Source organism: Salvia miltiorrhiza, chromosome 8, assembly GCF_028751815.1.
Source record: "Salvia miltiorrhiza cultivar Shanhuang (shh) chromosome 8, IMPLAD_Smil_shh, whole genome shotgun sequence".
Taxonomy (NCBI): domain Eukaryota; kingdom Viridiplantae; phylum Streptophyta; class Magnoliopsida; order Lamiales; family Lamiaceae; genus Salvia; species Salvia miltiorrhiza.
Genome location: NC_080394.1, coordinates 33411240 through 33424437, shown reverse-complemented (window position 1 = coordinate 33424437; position 13198 = coordinate 33411240). Strand labels below are relative to the sequence as shown.

At 41.4% G+C, this 13198-nt stretch overlaps 1 protein-coding gene across 1 annotated transcript; it reads left to right on the top strand.

Annotated features, from left to right (window-relative positions):
- The first annotated feature begins 378 nt into the window (after positions 1 to 378).
- On the top strand, positions 379 to 1425 carry LOC130997818 (uncharacterized). The gene is made up of 3 exons (XM_057923256.1): positions 379 to 429; positions 599 to 889; positions 1180 to 1425. Exons 1-3 carry the CDS (start codon positions 426 to 428, stop codon positions 1185 to 1187), a joined length of 303 nt encoding a protein of 100 aa, XP_057779239.1. The 5' UTR covers positions 379 to 425; the 3' UTR covers positions 1188 to 1425.
- Positions 1426 to 13198: the final 11773 nt, after the last annotated feature.

The window sequence follows — 13198 nt, the reverse complement described above, 5'->3', positions numbered from 1 at the left end:
CGCACCTAGTCAAAAGAAATTCAAATAACCAATATAAGAGCCTAATTGAAATTTAAAAATAATCTAAACTTTAGAAATGTATTATGTAAGACCATTAAAACCATTGGTCTAATAATTTAAATAATAAAATATATTTTCATATAAAATATGAGTGAATATTTGTTTTAAAAATCAAGTGCAACCAATTTAAACTAAAATCTGCAGCCCATAAATAGAATCTAAAAGTTGAGCCCAAACATTCTTAATAAATGTGAGCCCACTTAGTATAACCCACCATAGGCCCAAGCCCACTCTTCCCATTTCTACCAATTTAAACCTAAATTCACACGCAACACAAACATACAACTCACGCACACAAGCCCCCAACCTAGGGCTGGCAATTTTCGACACGACACGAAAACCCGACACGAAACCGCACGGAATTAATGGGTTAGTAACACGCACGATAAGGTTCGGGTCCTTATCAGGTCGACCTGATAAGGACCTGATAATTTCAGGTCGGGTTCGGGTTGGGTCGGGTTCGGTTCAGGTAACCCGATAATAATATTATTATTTTTATTAAACATTTATTTTAATTTTTAAACTTTTGATTTCTTAGTAGGGTTTTTGGTTTCATACTTTCATTCCCGCCGCACACACCCTTTCGTCCCTTCCAAATTCCAATTTCCATTCTTCCAACTCCCAGTCCCAGCCTCCAGCCGCCGCACTGCCCCGCCCCGCCGCGGCGCCGCCCGCACTCGACGTCGACTCTCACTGCCCCGCCCCGCCGCGGCGCCTCCAGCCGCCCGCACTGCCCAGCCTCACAGTCGCTCCCTCTTCGCCAACGCCGGTGATTCCTTCAATAGTCACCCCGCCCTCACTCTCAGACGCAGTGGATTCTCGGACTTAGGTAGGTAGAATGGGATCTGCCATTATTTAATTACCTATAGCAGTTGTTGACTAAATTAGTTCCGATGTAAGTTTGGTGTTTGGATGAGAGCTTTTTTTCATCTTTAGCATCTCGTTGGTCACCTGCTGTCAATTTTTTTTGGGTGTTTGCTCCTGATTTAGGTGATAAATTTTTGTCTTCATTTGTGACCATTTCAGTTATGAAATCAATTATGAAATGAGTGCTTGTTCATGAATCATAGATTGTGGTTAGTATGGGCCTTTGAGTTTGTGATTTTGCATTTTGTTCAGACAAGTGAAAGAGTAGTATCACTCCACGGTCTTCGCCTCTTCGGCTGCCTTTGGTTTCCTGAGCGAAAATTGAAAACAGCCGATGGCGATATTTTCCTGAGCGAAAATTGAAAACAGCCTTTGATTTTGCATTTTGTTCAGACAAAGTGACAAGAACTATTTGTGGATTGGACTCCAAGAAAAGAGTAATTTAGATTATTTCCTATTGTTTTGTTTGGTAGAGACCACCTGGTGATGATTCATTCAAATTCAATAATACTATTACTAATTCTTTTTGTTTGAGTATTATACTAAATTATTCATTCGATCTTTCAATCCTTAGATAATCTCAAAAAGATGGTGTTAAACTGTTAATGGAAATAAATTGTAGACATAAAACTTAGGCCTTTTCCTAATTGGATTCACTTGATTTCAGCCTGATATGTTCTTATATTTTCATCTTGAAATTTCCAGGATGAGTATGTCCTGATATGAAGAACTATTTGTGGATTGGACTCCAAGAACGGGCACTAGATGGCGATATTTTTATGTTGTTAGACTTTTATTTTGTTGAACTTGAAACACTTCACTAGATGGCGATATTTTTATGTTGCTAGACTTTTATTTTGTTGGACTGAACCTATGATTTATGTTGATGAATGGGACTTATTATGTGAGCTTTTAAATTTCATTGTTTTTTCAAACCATGAATCTGTTCAGTGGTTAATTTGATATGTAATTCGCATATTATTGTATTATTATTGTGTTGTTTTAATCAGGTCAAATTTGTGTTATTATTGTGTTCGTGTTTAATCAGGTCAAATTCAGGTTATAAGCATATCGTGTCGTTATCGTATCGTGTCAACCCGATTTAAATCGTGTTGCTATCGGGTTCGTGTCGGGTTCGTGTCGTGTTCGGGTTTGAGTAAATCGTGTCGGGTTCGGGTTCGTGTCGAGCAATTCCTTAACAGGTCGTGTTCAGGTTTGGCCTTAACAGGTCGGGTCGATATCAGGTCGACCCGATAACGATCCGACACGCACGATTTGCCAGCCCTACCCCAACCCCCCTTTCTTCCTTTCCCGTTCTGCCGCAGCCACCAGACGGCAGCGCCGTTGCCGGAGGCCAGCGGCTCGCCGTCCTCCTTCTCCCCCCCTTTCTCCTCTCTCTACTCACCTCTTATCTCTCTCTCCATTCTACTCATTGTGCCCAACAGCGGCGTCCTCCCTTTTCCGGCGACAATCGTCGCCAGCCACCACTCCCTCCTGCCCGGCGTCACCTTCACCCCCTTCTCTCCCTCGTTTGGTCGACAGCAGCAGTCCTTGCCGCCCCGCGACAGACGGCAGTAGCAGCAGCCTAGTCTTCTCCTCCGTCTCCCCAACCGGAACAGCCCAGCAGCGGTCAAGACTACCGCGCCGCCGCCTCCACTTATCTTCGCCGCCGCCTCTCACATGCAGCAGCGGCCGTGGCTCCGGCGACAACTCCTCACTTTAATTAATCTAAACTCCCTTTATCAATCTAAATTTCTTAGTTCTTTCTGTGAAAGCAGTAAATATGTATTCTACTTTTATTTCTTATGAGTTGCAGATAATAGTTTTATTGATGCATATGCATGTTTGGATTTGGAAATCTCGGTTTTGAGCAGAAAAAGAAGCAATTGAGATGCTGAAATAAAATTTCATAATTTCTGCACAAAACAAAAATCAAAATTACCACTTGAGCGAAATGAACAGATGAGAAGTCGGTAGCTAGGGTTTCAATTTGTTTTCAGGAGTGAAACGAGTTAATAAGCTAAAATGAGGCGGTGGAATCGAAAGTAAAATTTAAATAGAATGAATTTAAGAGTAGTTCTCCACAAGCTAAAGTAAAAATTGCAAAAAAAATGAAATTTTGGCTGGAAGGATAACACGTTATTGCTATCTTGCTAAAATCCGAAAAATTAATGCCCAGTAAAAATAAACGTTATGGGCTTCTTCAGTTCCTAGCCCAACAAAAGTACATAACATAATAAAGTTCAATATAAAGAGATTGTATAAATAATAAGGCCCAATCATCAAAGAAGCTCAAATTTAAATTAATACATTTGAGCTTAAAATTCTGAAGGTATAATTTGTAATTTATATATATATAATATATCTAACTAGGGGCGCGACTAGATAATCCATAAACTAAATATAATAAAAATTTTCAATGACTTCATAACAATTAGAATTCAAATATTTCAAAGATAAACAATTTTAAATAAATAAATTGAGTGCGGGCTGTCACAACCCTACCCACTTAAAGGAAATTTCGTCCTCGAAATTTAACTTACTTGGCTCTAAGTGAGGGTAACGAGCTAGGATTTCTTCTTCGCGTTCCCATGTCGCCTCGTCAGGTCCGTGTCTAGTCCATTGAATTTTGACTAAGGGTATCTCTTTACCCCGCAAGACTTTTAACTTTCGATCCAGTATAACACTCGGCTCTTCCTCGTATGTGAGGTCCTTGTTGATTTGAAGTTCTTCATGATGAACGATGTGGCTAGGATCATGTAGATATTTTCGCAGCATTGAGACGTGAAACACGTTGTGTACAGTTGACAATCCTGGCGTTAAAGCAAGACGATATGCTACATCCCCTATACGCTCTAGGATTTCAAACGGTCCTATGAATCGAGGTCTCAACTTCCCTTTCTTCCCAAATCGAAGTACCCCTTTCATGGGTGCCACTTTAAGAAATACTTTTTCGCCAACTTCAAAATATAACTCTTTTCTTCTGGGATCCGCATAGGATTTCTGTCGATCCTGAGCCATCTTAATCCTTTCTTTTATTTTATCAATCACTTCGACTGTTTTCTCGACGATCTCTGGGCCTAACACTTTTCGTTCACCAACTTCATCCCAATATAAAGGTGACCTACACCTCCTCCCATACAATGCCTCGTATGGAGCCATGCCAAGAGTTGTTTGGAAACTATTATTATATGCGAATTCTATCAACGGAATATGAGCTTCCCAACTTCCTCCCATATCCGTGACGCAAGTTCGCAACATATCTTCCAAAATCTGGATAGTTCTTTCGGATTGTCCGTCTGTTTGAGGATGCTATGCAGTTGAGAAGTTGAGCTTAGTTCCCATGGCTGCGTGTAAGCTTTTCCAAAGTTTGGACGTGAATCTTGGATCTCGATCAGAAACAATAGATACTGGGACTCCATGTAATCTCACCACCTCTTGAACATACAATCTTGCCAATTGATCCATTGAGTACGTCATCTTCACTGGGAGAAAATGCGCTGACTTAGTAAGTCGATCAACGACCACCCAAACTGCATCATGTCCACGTGTCGTCTTCGGGAGTTTCACCACAAAATCCATTGTAATATGTTCCCATTTCCATTCAGGTATCTCCAAAGGGTTCAACAACCCAGATGGTCGTTGATGCTCGGCTTTCACCTGTTGACAAGTCATACATTTCCCAACATATTCGGCTATTGTTCTCTTCATTCCTCTCCACCAAAACGTTTTGTGCAGATCTTGGTACATCTTGGTGCTTCCGGGGTGTGACGTATAAGTCGTGCAATGCGCCTCATCCAAAATTTCTTTTATCAATTCCTTATCCTTGGGCACACAGATTCTGCCTGCATACATAAGCGCCCCATCACTTGCCAACAAGAAACCCATATTATCGTCCCTCAATCCCTTATTCTTCATTTTCTGGAGAAAATCATTGGTTTCCTGAGCCTTCTTAATTCTATCCCGTAGTGTGGGTTTAACAACTAGCGCTGCTAGCCTGGCCTTCTTGGTATCAGGAGTTACCACCTCCAGTTTCAACCTTTCAAATTCCCTTATCAGGGTCTCTTGTTGAGTTATCAGTGAAGCTAATTGCCCTTCACTTTTTCTACTAAGTGCATCGGCCACCACATTAGCCTTTCCCGGGTGATATTGGATGGTGCAATCATAATCTTTCACGAGCTCTAGCCATCTCCGCTGTCTCATGTTCAGCTCTTTTTGTGTGAAGAAGTATTTCAGGCTTTTATGGTCGGTGAAGATCTCACATTTTCCACCATACAAATAGTGTCTCCAAATCTTTAGTGCGTGCACTACGGCAGCTAGCTCCAGGTCGTGTGTTGGGTAGTTATGCTCGTGCGTCTTCAATTGCCTTGATGCGTAAGCAATAACCTTCCCCTTTTGCATAAGAACACAGCCTAGGCCTTGCTTCGATGTGTCAGTATAAATGACAAAATTATCTGATCCATCGGGTATTGCCAACACAGGCGCCGTAGTTAATCTTCTTTTTAACTCTTGAAAACTCTGCTCGCACTTGTCAGTCCATTTGAAAGTGACCCCTTTCCTCGTTAATTGTGTCATCGAGCCTGCTATTTTTGAGAACCCTTCGATGAATCTTCTATAATAACCAGCAAGTCCTAAGAAACTTCTCACTTCACTAGCGTTCGTAGGCGTCCTCCAGTTATTTACAGCTTCGACTTTAGCAGGGTCCACTTCAATCCCATTGGCAGTCACCACATGACCGAGAAAAACTACTCGATCTAACCAAAACTCGCACTTCTTAAATTTAGCATACAGTTTCTCGCTTCTCAATGTCTCCAATACAATCTTGAGGTGCTCCTCATGTTGTGCATTGTCAGTTGAGTATATCAAGATATCATCAATGAAAACTATAACGAACTTGTCCAAATATGGGTGGAAAACACGATTCATCAAATCCATAAATACTGCAGGGGCGTTGGTCAAACCAAAGGGCATGACTACAAATTCGTAATGGCCATATCTTGTTCGAAAAGCCGTCTTCGGTATGTCACTCCCCTTTATCTTGAGTTGATGATAGCCTGACCTCAAATCAATCTTCGAGAACACTCCTGCTCCTTTCAGTTGATCGAACAAATCTTCTATCCTTGGCAAAGGATACTTGTTCTTGATGGTGAGTCGATTGAGTTCACGGTAATCAATGCACATACGCATTGTTCCGTCTTTCTTCTTGACAAACAAGACTGGCGCTCCCCAGGGTGACACGCTTGGCCGAATAAACCCTAGGTCCAAAAGCTCTTGCAATTGCGTCTTTAATTCCACCAATTCTTTTGGCGCCATCCTATATGGTGCTTTAGAGACAGGTACTGCTCCAGGCACTAAGTCAATCGCGAACTCCACTTGCCTATCCGGCGGTATTCCAGGTAGGTTCTCAGGGAAAACATCGGGGTAATCACGTACCACTGATACATTTTCGAGAGTGAGTTCTTCGTTTTCCTTGCCAACAATGCTCACTAAATAGCCTTCACCACAACCTTTGCTTAGAATCTTTATTGCTTTCATCGCGGATATCATCATGGGCATTTTACTAATCTTTGATCCTCGAAAGGAAAATTCTTCCTCCCCCGGTATCTTAAAAATAACTTCCCTCTCACGGCACCTAATTGTGGCGTAGTTTCGACTCAACCAGTCCATTCCCAATATCACATCAAAATCACGCATATCGATGAGATATAGGTCAGCTTCAGGTTCTCTACTTCTAAAGTTCAATGGAATTCTCCGAGCAATTCTATTGGTCTTAACGCATTCTCCAGATGGGATGCTTATGTTCAGTGCTAAGTCTTCTACTTCACAAGTGATCTTATTCTTTTGACAGAACTTAGCAGAAATAAACGAGTGCGAAGCTCCAGAATCAAATAAAACGACTGCAGGTGTTCCAGATACTAGTAACATACCAGTCATAGTGTCATCATCATCTGCTCCTTCTTGTTGTGCCAAAGCGAAAAAACGAGCGTTTCCTCTCTTTTCTGGTTCTTTGCCTCCTCTTTTGTCTGGCCCAAAATTCTGCCTCACCGCTTGTGCATTTTTGTTCGTCTTAGGGCAGTTCTGCACAGTATGCCCTGGTTCATGGCAGAAAAAGTAAACCCCCTTGCCCCGCATGCACTCTCCATAGTGAAACTTCCCGCAATTCTGGCATTGTGGTCTCATTCCTGTTGAGCCTACATTGTCACCTCCAAACTTCTGCCTCTTGTCTTGAAAGTTTCCTTTGCTTTGATTGTAATTTTCCCATTTCCGTTTCATAGGTTGGTTAGTTGGCTTTGGTGCAGAGATGTTTGTTCCAAGAGCCGTGCCTACCTCTTCAGCTCGTTTGACTAGATCGCTGAAATCATCAAACACATGCGCAGCCATGATTCCCTTAATATCAGTCCTCAATCCTCTCCTGAACCTCGCTATCATCTTATCTTCTGTGTCAACCAAGTGTGGCGCGAAGCGAGCCAACTCGTTGAATTTCCTCTCGTATTCCTCGATGGTCATATTTCCTTGTTTCAACTCAAAGAATTCTGTCTCCTTCTTTTCTCTAAACGAGAGAGGAAAATACTTATCCATCACCACTTTCTTGAAGATATCCCAATTCAAAACGTTGCGATCTTCCTCTCCGAGCAAGCGGTAGAAGTGTTTCCACCATTGTCGTGCATCTTCTTTGAGTTGAAAAACAGCGCAAGACACTTTCTGTGCGTCGGTGCAATTGATGTGGGCAAAAACTCGTTCGAGTTCCTCCAACCATTCCTCGGCTGCTAACGGCCCATCACGTCCGTTAAATCGCGGCGGGTTGTAGTTTCGGAATCGTTCCACAGCTTGATCCATTGTGTTAGTAGTCGGAGCAGGGTTAGGTTGGGTGGCTTGAATTGGAGTTTGTTGTTGGACGAATCCTTGTAAAGCGCTAAGAAACTTGTTCATGAATTCTTCACCACTAGCTTGATTTGGCTGTCCATCGTTTTCTTCACGATTTGTACTTGTATTCTCGACATTTTGGGAAGACGCTCGTGTATTCCTCATGGTCCTACATTCCGAGGCACTATTAGTTCAACTTGTCCACACTTATCGAAAAGAAAAAAAAAATAATATAGGACAAAGCTTTTCTAAGGGAAGTTCTAGATTATTCCTATTTCGAGGACTATGTTCAAACACAAAATTTCATAACTCACGTCGTAACATCATATACTGTAAAATTCCGAAACAAAATCATAGCTGCAATAAATTTTCAGCATAATAACCTCAATACTGGATCTTAACTTTCTCAAAATAACATTAATAATTGCAGCAAATTCAACATAATTTCGGAATACGATAGTTTATACTTATCCCCATGAAAACTGTTTAAAACACTTTTACCTCGAAGTCGGAGCGCATGGCGGTCGAATGGTGTTAATGCGAATGACTTTTAAAATTTTATGCAAAATCATTTTGCAGAGTCTACAGGAAAGTAGACCTGCTCTGATACCATGCTGTAACACCCTAATCTAACTAAAGAATAAAATATAAATTAAAGAAACTATTTAACGCATAACACCATATAATAAATAATTTTTGATAAATTTCAAAAATAAATCACGTTCAAAAATAGATAACCATTATATATATTACTCAAATAATATTTGAGTTTAAAAGTATCAAACCCTGATATATACATAACATAACAACATTATAGCGTACTAAGTCAAACATGACCTGGAAAACAGTTTGAAAATCCAAAGCTATTGCTAAAACAAAAGTATCTGATACTGTACAAAGTTCAAAAGAAGATAATTTCTTTTGAACTCAAAAAGATTCGACGCGCCCATTCGACCCTCCACGCGTCTCCAACATCAGTTACCTGAAAATGTTAAATAAGGGATAAGCATACAAAGTATACTTAGTGTGGGAACATGCAATAATTGTCCATGTTAATAAAATGGTAACACATATGATCTTAACATTTCATAACATTTGCTCGCACGGTGGCATACCAAGGACCTTTCCGTCCTGGACCCATTCAACGGGCCCCTGGCGATAATTAAATGGTTGCAACCTTAACTTTTACATTTATATCGCATTGTGGCATACCAAGGATCTTTCCATCCTGGACCCATTCAACGGGCCCCTAGCGATATATATTTAACTCACATATGGTAAACACATAATATTAAAATGGACAAGAATCACCACAACATGCATTTAAATAATCCCACACCTTAGCTTGACTTGAAAATTAACTTCGATAATTCAAAATCACAGTCCAAGTCCTAGTCGCGCCGCACCTAGTCAAAAGAAATTCAAATAACCAATATAAGAGCCTAATTGAAATTTAAAAATAATCTAAACTTAGAAATGTATTATGTAAGACCATTAAAATCATTGGTCTAATAATTTAAATAATAAAATATATTTTCATATAAAATATGAGTGAATATTTGTTTTAAAAATCAAGTGCAACCAATTTAAACTAAAATCTGCAGCCCATAAATAGAATCTAAAAGTTGAGCCAAAACATTCTTAATAAATGTGAGCCCACTTAGTATAACCCACCATAGGCCCAAGCCCACTCTTCCCATTTCTACCAATTTAAACCTAAATTCACACGCAACACAAACATACAACTCACGCACACAAGCCCCCAGCCCCCCTTTCTTCCTTTCCCGTTCTGCCGCAGCCACCAGACGGCAGCGCCGTTGCCGGAGGCCAGCGGCTCGCCGTCCTCCTTCTCCCCCCCTTTCTCCTCTCTCTACTCACCTCTTATCTCTCTCTCCATTCTACTCACTGTGCCCAACAGCGGCGTCCTCCCTTTTCCGGCGACAATCGTCGCCAGCCACCACTCCCTCCTGCCCGGCGTCACCTTCACCCCCATCTCTCCCTCGTTTGGTCGACAGCAGCAGTCCTTGCCGCCCCGCGACAGACGGCAGTAGCAGCAGCCTAGTCTTCTCCTCCGTCTCCCCAACCGGAACAGCCCAGCAGCGGTCAAGACTACCGCGCCGCCGCCTCCACTTATCTTCGCCGCCGCCTCTCACATGCAGCAGCGGCCGTGGCTCCGGCGACAACTCCTCACTTTAATTAATCTAAACTCCCTTTATCAATCTAAATTTCTTAGTTCTTTCTGTGAAAGCAGTAAATATGTATTCTACTTTTGTTTCTTATGAGTTGCAGATAATAGTTTTATTGATGCATATGCATGTTTGGATTTGGAAATCTCGGTTTTGAGCAGAAAAAGAAGCAATTGAGATGCTGAAATAAAATTTCATAATTTCTGCACAAAACAAAAATCAAAATTACCACTTGAGCGAAATGAACAGATGAGAAGTCGGTAGCTAGGGTTTCAATTTGTTTTCAGGAGTGAAACGAGTTAATAAGCTAAAATGAGGCGGTGGAATCGAAAGTAAAATTTAAATAGAATGAATTTAAGAGTAGTTCTCCACAAGCTAAAGTAAAAATTGCAAAAAAAAATGAAATTTTGGCTGGAAGGATAACACGTTATTGCTATCTTGCTAAAATCCGAAAAATTAATGCCCAGTAAAAATAAACGTTATGGGCTTCTTCAGTTCCTAGCCCAACAAAAGTACATAACATAATAAAGTTCAATATAAAGAGATTGTATAAATAATAAGGCCCAATCATCAAAGAAGCTCAAATTTAAATTAATACATTTGAGCTTAAAATTCTGAAGGTATAATTTGTAATTTATATATATATAATATATCTAACTAGGGGCGCAACTAGATAATCCATAAACTAAATATAATAAAAATTTTCAATGACTTCATAACAATTAGAATTCAAATATTTCAAAGATAAACAATTTTAAATAAATAAATTGAGTGCGGGCTGTCACATCTGAACTCTGAGTGAAAAGTCTGAGCACGAGGTGTGCTTAGCAGGGAAATCCTACGCGAGGTGTGTGGGTGCTGAAGAGGGGTTATCTTCAGTTTACGGTTGTGTGCACCAGGCAAGCACACGGGTACGGTTTGCAGTGCACCAGGCAAGCACTTGCGGAGTGGATTGTTGGTCTGATCAACCAGCCGTGGATGTAGGAAAGGGTTTTTCCGAACCACGTAAAAGTCTCTGTGTTATTTACAGCTTTCAGTTTTACATTCATACTTGTGCTATTTCAATTGATAAAACTGAACACTGACTAACAGCAAAGAGAAACCTTAATCCAACAACTTGCTCCACCGAGGCTATTGCGAAACTAAGTTTAATTTCCGCTGCGTATGATATCAATCTGACTAAACTATCCTCTGATAGTAAGGAAGAGCGATATCATCTCTATCTTAGCAAACACGACTGAAGTCCTTATTTGAATCAGTTAAGTTCCAGTAACTTAAAATGATAACTAATTACTGAAGAGCCTTCAGTATCAGTCGTCAACCCTGTTGGTCAAAACTGATTTCAGTAAAACAGGAGTCTTTGTTTGCGTGTAAAGTTTCGTTTTTATCTCTGACTGAGATCCCTCTGATTGAGGTCAGTAGATAGTCATAAAAATAGCCTATAGGTGTATCCCCCCCCCCATACACCTATTCGAGACCCCCCGGACCTAACAGATGCAGACTGACTCAACAGAGGGAACCCTTACCCTTTCTCACCTCCAGCCCGAATACGCGATGCTGGGAAAAATTATTCAGAAATGTTGGATAGGAGCAACCAGAACTCCTGACAAAGCTTCGCAACCCCAGAAGAATGTTATGGCGGCTCTACTGAAGGATGAATCCATCAACTGGGAAGAAGCTTATCTAAATCTTCTCTACAACGAAGCACATAACACAAGGCCAGCTACCATGGTTCGACAAGGGAACAGGGTATCCCAAATCATCATTCACGGAATACAATCTCACAGCATTGTGTACTGGCCGGAGATGATTCCGTTCACGGACAGTCTGCAACTTTTCAAGACTGATAAAGGTGGACCCAAACCATCAAAGAAGGAAAAGGTAATTGTTCTTTCTCCTTCTCAGCCAGTTGAATTGGAACACACCTCTCCCGAACAACCAGCAGTCACCCTCAAAATTCCCAAACGTCCCCGTTCATCTCTCCAAATAAGCACCCCTTCACCTACCCCACGTCTTTCACCCAGAACTAAGGGAAAAGCTGTTTTACAGTATCCCTCTGTCAATTTCAGTTCTGACTTTTCAGAACAAATTCGTGAGGCTGAAGAGTTGCAAACTGAAGCGAAAAATGATGCAACTGCTCACTTACAATCTCTTCTTGGAAATGATCTCGATATTGATCCAGAAGTCTATCAGAATCTCCATAGACTTATAACCTTTACCTTCATCAAAACAGCCTCCTGTCCTAGAATCAAGAATCTTCGACTTTTGAATGGTGAAGATTGGCTTGAACTGGAAGAAGCCACGCTGGTCAGCATTTTTAATTTCACCAGAGTATGGGATGTCATCCATGGTTTTGATCAGTTTGCTCTGTATTACATCAAAACCTACTGCTACTCAAGAGGGTCCCCCAGAACTGTAAATGAAGCAAGAACCTCTATAGCGACTCATGAAGAACCACTCACTGACATTCTTCAAGAATTTGATTATCTTGCCTCACTAGACAGTCCTAGAGAACATAACTTACTGAATCAGTCTCCAACTGTTTCGAACACCAAATTAGCGGCAGACACTACTGAAGCTACACCTTCCTCCGAAGCTCAGACTGAAGCTACTGCAGATGGCATCAGTCAAGGGGGAACAGTTCAGGTTCAAGCAGTCAAAGACCTACAAGCCCAACACACTCCTGCTCTAGAGGTAGATGAGGTCATCAGAACCTCCCCGACTGCTGAACCCGCTTCATCTTCAGCTCCAATGACCCCACAGACAAGTGAGCCTACACCTTGTCCCATCCATGAAGAGAATCAGCTTACTGGTACAAATACAGCTGATTGTGGTCAAGCTGAGAAAAAGTCATCAGAGAAGGATGAGAATCCATCCACCATGGACGGACTCATTGAAGTTATTAATGTTTCTTCTCCTCCCATACCAACTTCTCAAGATGCTCCCTCTGCTCCTCCGAGCATCACTGAGGCCTCCACCTCATCCCAAGGAGCTCCCTTCGCCGAACCGCAAGCTGAGGCTCTTCTGGTTGATTCAGAAATTCCGATAGAACACGTTGAACTCCCTCGACCAACCGGACCTGTTCTATTTGATTCTGATGAAGAAATGATGAGCACCTCACCGTCTGGAACAGTAGAAGACCGCTCAAAACTCAGTTTCTGATCCCTGAAGGTACAACAGATCCAGTTCCTATTCTACTTGAGCATATCTCCAACCAACAG